The sequence below is a fragment of the Microtus ochrogaster genome, chromosome 8 (assembly GCF_000317375.1).
Source record: "Microtus ochrogaster isolate Prairie Vole_2 chromosome 8, MicOch1.0, whole genome shotgun sequence".
In the NCBI taxonomy this organism is placed as follows: Eukaryota; Metazoa; Chordata; class Mammalia; order Rodentia; family Cricetidae; genus Microtus; species Microtus ochrogaster.
This window is the reverse complement of record NC_022015.1, coordinates 14,738,711-14,745,828: the sequence shown is the minus strand read 5'-3', so window position 1 is coordinate 14,745,828 and position 7,118 is coordinate 14,738,711. Positions and strand designations below refer to the sequence as shown.

Genomic DNA, 7,118 nt, shown 5'->3' with positions numbered 1-7,118 from the left:
CAAAATAAATTAATTTTTAAGAAATTCAAAAAATGTTGGCATTTCTTGAAATTCCCCATTGCAAAGAAAAAAAAACTACTTTTCTTGTCCAGGCCAAACTTAGAGAAAAGGGTTAATTTTTGTTCACAGTTCATAGGAAAGGCCTGTCAGTAGGAACATAAGGCAGATGGTCAAGCAGACAGATAGTGGACCAGGCTATAAAACCCCAAGGGCTGCCTCAGTGACTCACTTCCTTTGGTGAGACTTCACTTCCTAAAGATTCATCGGCATCACCAGTTTAGGACATATGTCTAACCACAACTTAGTAATAGCATGAACAACGACTCCTTTGTGTATCAATAAATTTTATCTTGGTGCCGAGCCCAACATCCCTCTATTTGCATCAAGAAAACTAAAACACAGTGACATGAAATAACTTGCTCAAACTTACAATATTAGTGCCAGGCCCAGTATGAGTTCCAATATTAATGCCAGACCCAGTCTGAGTTGGTAGCAAAGAGATCCATAAGTTTACACAGACATAAAATGGTCCCTTTCTGATTTATTTAAAGATTGCTCTGAGCAGGCTGATAATCAGTGTCTTTGAAGATATCCAGAGACCTAGTTCCTTCTGTCCTGTAACTCTCTCACCTCCTAGGATCACAATGACCATGGTTCCAGTGAGGGTTCCCAAGCCATCCACCTCACAGGGCAGGCTGCAGTAATGGCATTGCTGGTGGTCATTTCCCATTGGCTAGGTGTGGTCACATGGTCACACCGAGCTGCAAGAGAATCCAATCAGTGTGATTCCCTTTGTGATCCTGCCTATGTATCCTGCCACAATCCAGAGATGGGGATCTTCATATTTAAAGGAAAGGAGGAGAGTGAATTCCAGGTTCAGTTAGCAGTTCTACTGGCTGGTGAGAGCCAGGTCTGTGCCCTGAGAACAGTGTGCGCCCAGCCCAGCCCAGCCCTTCCTCTCGACCATGCTCCCTGCTCTTCCACCAGGTGGATATCATGCAGATGTGCATCATTGAGCTAAAGGACAGACAAGGCCAGCCCCTCTTCCACCTGGAGCACTACATTGAGGGCAAGTACATCAAGTATAATTCCAACTCAGGCTTTGTCCGTGATGACAACATTCGACTAACACCACAGGTGAGATGCTGAACTTGCTCTGCTCACATTTTCGTCCTCCACCCACTTGGGAAGGCTCAACCCTAGACAGGGAGATTCCTGTGGGTGGAGTCTTACCTCCTCACATCCCTGGGAACATGTGTGAACCCAGGGCTCCAACACGCTAGGCACCTGTCCCACCACACAGCAGTATTCCCAGTCCCCCACCCCTTTCCATGTGTTTCCGTGTCTGCAGTGTGTAAGTGCGTGTGTGTGTACCTTTGTGTGTCTGCACCCCTGTGTGTCCCTATACGATGTTGGGGATCATCCTTGACCACTCTTCTGCCTTTATCGGGGCGACCCGAGTCTTACAGCCTCTGCCCAGCATCAGGCCAGCATCTGCCTAGTCCACAATCTGGCCTGCTACAACTTCTTCTTTTCCTGCCCCGACACAGGCCTTCAGCCACTTCACATTTGAGCGTTCTGGTCATCAGCTGATTGTGGTGGACATCCAGGGTGTGGGGGACCTTTACACTGACCCACAGATCCACACTGAGAAAGGCACCGACTTTGGAGACGGCAATCTCGGTAAGTGGGGAGAGCCAGCCCATGTCCACAGAGACCATCCGTGCTCCCCTGAAATCTTAGGGAACACACTGAGACACTGTTGGGCCTTCCCTGAGGTGATGGGGCGGGAACTTGGTTTTGTCTGATCTACCACCCCTCCAGTTGATCGTCCTTCGTCACTAGGCAGAAATAAGACCCCAGACACCCTTGTTCTGCCTGCAGGTGTCCGGGGAATGGCTCTCTTCTTCTATTCTCATGCCTGCAACCGGATTTGCCAGAGCATGGGCCTTGCGCCCTTTGACCTCTCACCACGGGAACAGGCTGTGGTAAATCAGAGCACCAAGCTGTTGGTGAGTACCCAGCGCTGATCAGGCTCTGCTTCCTGTGGGATGGCGTTTGCTTGGCTTTGGCCTATTTGTGACCAGAGTGAAGGAAATGGAGACGAACAGAACTGACAGGAATCATGTGTGCCTAGGTACACGAACAGGCCTCTGGGCCTGCCAAGTGTGGACAGTGGGACCAGCCAGCTCACTCTTTTTAGGAACCAATTCAGGAGACAATTGGCAAAAACAAATTTTGGCCTCTGGGTGTGCATTGGGGTGTGCTTCCAGCTCAAACTGGCCAGCACTTTAGGAAATACAGGCTAGCGGCCCCTTTGAGCTCCATCCATGTACCCCTTCTTGGACACCATAGGGTTAATCCTGAACTGATTTTTCAATAAGATTCTGTCTTAGGCGTGTATGAAAGCCATGGATGGAGAGGTTTCAGGGTTCAAAGGAACCCTCCATTCCCTACAGAGTGCTTGTGTGACATCACTATTCCCATTAATGTCCCCAGCAATCAGCCAAGACCACCCTGAGGGGGACAGAGGAGAAGTGTGGGAGTCCCCGCATAAGGACATTCTCTGGCAGCCGGCCTCCCTTGCCCCTTCGCCTTTCAGAGAACTCCGGGGATGAGAACATGAACGATGTGACTTTTGACTCTCTGCCTTCCTCCCCGTCTTCAGCCACACCACACAGCCAGAAACTGGACCCCCTCCGTAAGTCCTGGATATAGAGATCACAGGGGCAGGCACCAGGTAGAGCAGAACTAAACCAGTTTCATTCGTGGTAGAAAATGAGACAGTTTTGCCCGGGTGGCGTTCCTGGTGAATTCACAGGACAGACTTCCAAGATGCAGTCAACCAGTATATGTGGTAGAAAACGAGGCAACCCACCTCGGTGTGGTCTGTGACGCTAGCAAAGCTGGCATCTGACAGAACACAAAAGAGGGTATTCCATCTCCACGTCCTTAGTCCTTATAGTCACAGTTTACAAACTGTGAATAAGTCAGTGATGGTGGTCCATGCAGAGGCAGAGGCAGAGGCAGGGAGAGCTCTGAATTAGAGGCCAGCCTGATTTTTTCCAGGCCAACCTGATTTATTCCAGGCCAGCCAGGGCTACCTAGTCAGTCAGTCTCCCCCCCCCTCTCTCTCTCTCTCTCTCTCTCTCTCTCTCTCTCTCTCTCTCTCTCTCTCTCTCAAAAACTAAAACAAAACAATTACACCTCCCATAAGACAATCTTTTTTTTTCTTTTTTTACGTAAATTAACCCATTTATTATTTAGTTGGCTGTGCACTATTGTAGTTAGTAGGTTTGTGTATCAAATGGTAGCACTTTTACTGGTCTTTCAGTTCCTTCAGTCTTCTGATGGCAGACTTCACTGTGACGGCAGAAGTCGTGTTGTAGGTCCAGGCCCCGCCAGCCACTGTCTTCATGCAGGAGCCACAGTGCCAGATGCCAAAAGACAATCTTTTTAAAAAATAAAATAAAATAAAGTACTAGCAAATAAAAACTACCAGCCCATTTTGGTCGAATCTGAGAATCATTTAGCATTAGGAAACCTGTCAATATCATAGCAATAAGTCAAAAGAGCAAAGCTGACGCTGGCAGGATGGCTCACTGGATAGAGGCACTTGCCATAAAATAACTTCAGTTTTTTGAGAGAGGGTTTCTTTGTGTACCTTTGGAGCCTGTCCTGGGACTCGCTCTGTAGACCAGGCTGGCCTCGAACTCACAGAGATCACCTCCCTCTGCCTCCTGAGTGCTGGGATTAAAGGTGTGTGCCACCACAACCCAGCAAACCATGAAATACTTTTTAAAAATATTAAAAGCTATTTAAAAATGTGAAAACCGTTTTTATGAACTGTGTTGATGTGGATGTATGCTGGGGTTGAACACAGGCTTCATTCTTGCTTAGCTTATTCTCTACCACTGAGATCTCCCCAGCCCGCACTATTACAGACTTAATAAAGCTGGTCAGGCTGTTGAGTATGGGGGACCACCTGTTTATTTCAGCGCTCAGGAGACTGAAGCAGGTGGATCTCTGTGAATTCAAGACCAGCCTGGTCTACAGAGTGAGTTCCACAGCAGCCAGGGCTACATAATGAGATCTTATCTGAAATAGCAGCAACAAAAGGTCAGTCAGATGGGTCAGGCTGCAGCTTGCTTAGGACAGAAGAGAGATGACTGCCAGGAGACAGCTGGCTTGGAAGCCACATTGTGGCCCACACTGTGGGCCCCCCATGGACAGGTGGCTTCTCTTCCGTCATGTCTGCACTTTCTTCAGAGCTACTCAGCCCGTTAATTACATGTACTGCTCACGTTAATTACGTGTACTGCTATCTGTGTATGTGATAGACACATCCATGGCTATCAAGTGGCGGACTTGGAAAGAATTGAGAAAGAAGTGTAGCTCTTCAGGGTGACAGTATCTTTTCCCCATGTGGTGCTTCTCTTTAAGAATTAAAAGTAACCAGGTAGTGGTGGCGCACACCTTTAATCCCAACACTCGGGAGGCAGAGGCAGGCGGATCTCTGTGAGTTCGAGGCCAGCCTGGTCTACAGAGTGAGTTCCAGGACAGCCAAGGCTTTATAATCAACCCCTACCTCAAAATAAATATTTAATTAATAATTTATAGTATATATTAAATAATATATATTATTTAGTGGTGAATATATATATATATATTTAAAAGTAAAATGCTGGGCATGATAGTACACAACTGTAACCCTGGCTCTTGGGAGCCTGAAGCAGCAGGATTGCCAGCAGTTGGGCTGCAGGGTGAGGTTTGGTGTGAGTTCCGTGTGCTGTAGGCAGGGTACGTGTGGCTCTTTGATATGTCCTACATCAATCACCTTTGCTTGTCCCTGCTCAGATTGGCCAGTGTTTGGTGATCTTGATAACATGGGCCCTAGAGACCATGACCACATGGACAATCACCGGGTGAGTGGAAAGGAGGGAGGTTGCCGGCTGCCATCCCCCAGGGTGGTGTGAAAGAGGGTGTTAGGTTGAGGGAGGCAGGCAGCCCAGCCCAGGTCTGCTTGGAGCACCTCTCAGATCGTCCCGCAGGTTCAAGTTCACTTTTGGCTGCTGTTTGGAATCATCATCTTGGCCAGATGGTATTTTAAAGAGCTTTACTTTCTCACTTAACTCTCAAGATGTGCGAGGTAGACTTTTTCTTACAATAGATTTTATTCTAGAGCTTGATGGGGGCTGGGGATGGTAGAGTGCGTGCCTAGCATCCATGAAGCACTGAGTTCAGTTCCCAGAACCACAGAAACTGGGTTTAGCAGTGCACACCTGAAATCCTAACACTTGTGGATGCAAGAGGATCAAGATCATCCCTGGGAATACAGTGAGTGTGAGGCCAGCCTGGGCTACATGAACCCTTGTCTCAAAAGCAGACTATCTAAATACGTGAGGGAAGACTTATTACACTCACTGTTTCCTAAGTTTCAGCCCTGTGTTATTTGGCTTCTTTAGTAATGTGTAATGAGGCAGAACCTAATAGCAGAAGGGTGTGACAGAAGCTGCTCGCCTCGTGTGTTCAGCAAACAGGGCAGCAAGGAGACCAGAGGGTCTGGGGATAAAAGCCATTCAAAGATGTGCTCCAGTAACCTGCTTCCTCCAGCCAGGCCCCACATCCTGATAACCCAGTCAGCTATGAACTCATTGCTGGGTTACCGCATGGATGAAGTTAGCACTCTCGTGATACACTCACCTCTCATAAGTACAACTGACTGGGAACCTTTGGGGGCACAGTTTGTACCAAACTGCAACAGTCCTTCAGGTACCAGAATGGCTCCCACAGCCAAGAGAACCAAAGCTCAGATAAGTTGAGTAGTTATCTAATAACTGATACTCAGCAGATGAGTATAAAGCCAGGGGTTGTGTCCGGGCATCCGGTTCCAGGGCCTAAGTTCTTTGCCACTACTTTGTACTGCTCTCTGGTCTCTCGACCAGCAGGAGGCAGGAAGACTGTTGAGTAAGGTGATGAATCAAAGGAGAGAACAGATGGCTAGGGTGTCCAGATGTCATCACCACCGTACTGGGAGCACCGCTAGAACTATTGTCCTCTCTCTTCAGGACTCCGAGAACAGTGGGGACAGTGGATACCCAAGTGAGAAGCGAAGTGACCTGGATGATCCTGAGCCCCGAGAACGCGTGAGCACCCCCAGACCCTAAGACTGGAGACCTTTGTTCCTTCATCTGTTATCCATTGGGACAGGAAGCTAACAGGCAGATAAGAACTGGTCCTGAAAACAAGAAAGATTAAGACAACAAACTAGACTTCAGACGGCAGCAAATGCAGGAGAGACGGTGAAGCAGACAGGGATGAGGAAGGGGAGGAAGGGGAAGAGAGAGAGGATTGGCTGTAAGGTTGAACATAACAAGCAGGCTGGATGTGGTGACACACCTGAGAGGGTTATGTTCAGGGCCAGCCTGGGCTAAGAATACCCTGTCTCTAAGAGAACAACCACCATAGAACAAAGACAAGAAAATGGCAGGGAAACCTTTGAAGCTGGAACCTTTGGCTGCTGAGCAGGAGGATGCTGGATAATGGGTTTCGCTGATGTGGCTGGGAGGGCTCAGGGTACAACCCTGGTAGCCCTGGGAGGGTCTCAAGCCTGCTTCCCCAGTCTCCCTCCCAGCACTCTCTGGGTGGAGGTGGCTTCCATGCTTTCAGCCCTTCAGAAACTTCCCCGTGCACAGAGATAAAACCAGCGCAGTAAGGCCTGTTACACGGAAGACCCTGGTCTCATCGTATAATTATGAACATGAAGCATAAAGGAGGAAGCTAGGCCAGAGGAAGAACTAACCACCGTTTCTCCAGTGGCTTCATGCCAACTCTGGTACCCTGGGGTCAGTTCAATCTGTTCACACAGGTTTCTGTGTGATTGTGAACTCATCAGCTCTGTAGACGATGGTTCCAGCTTCACCTGGGGAGTGGTAAATTGGTGTCCCTAGAGCAGGGACCCCGGGAGGCCTGGTCCTGCTCCCCGGGAATTGGTTTCTGGAAGGAAAGTCTCCCCTTACAATACATTTTCTGTTCCCTCGCAGGGCCACTCCAATGGCAACCGAATGCCTGAATCTGATGAGGACAGCCTGGGCAGCTATGGACGGGTATGTGCCCAT

At 48.7% G+C, this 7,118-nt stretch overlaps 1 protein-coding gene across 1 annotated transcript in view; it reads left to right on the top strand.

Annotated features, from left to right (window-relative positions):
- Eef2k (eukaryotic elongation factor 2 kinase) overlaps positions 1–7,118 on the top strand; it is a 60,426-nt gene that overhangs the window by 42,170 nt on the left and 11,138 nt on the right. Inside the window, exons 7-13 of the mRNA XM_026781149.1 lie at positions 988–1,137; positions 1,551–1,683; positions 1,885–2,012; positions 2,500–2,701; positions 4,858–4,925; positions 6,069–6,146; positions 7,044–7,106. Coding sequence (XP_026636950.1) covers positions 988–1,137; positions 1,551–1,683; positions 1,885–2,012; positions 2,500–2,701; positions 4,858–4,925; positions 6,069–6,146; positions 7,044–7,106 — 822 coding nt within the window. The remainder of the gene's footprint in view (positions 1–987; positions 1,138–1,550; positions 1,684–1,884; positions 2,013–2,499; positions 2,702–4,857; positions 4,926–6,068; positions 6,147–7,043; positions 7,107–7,118) is intronic.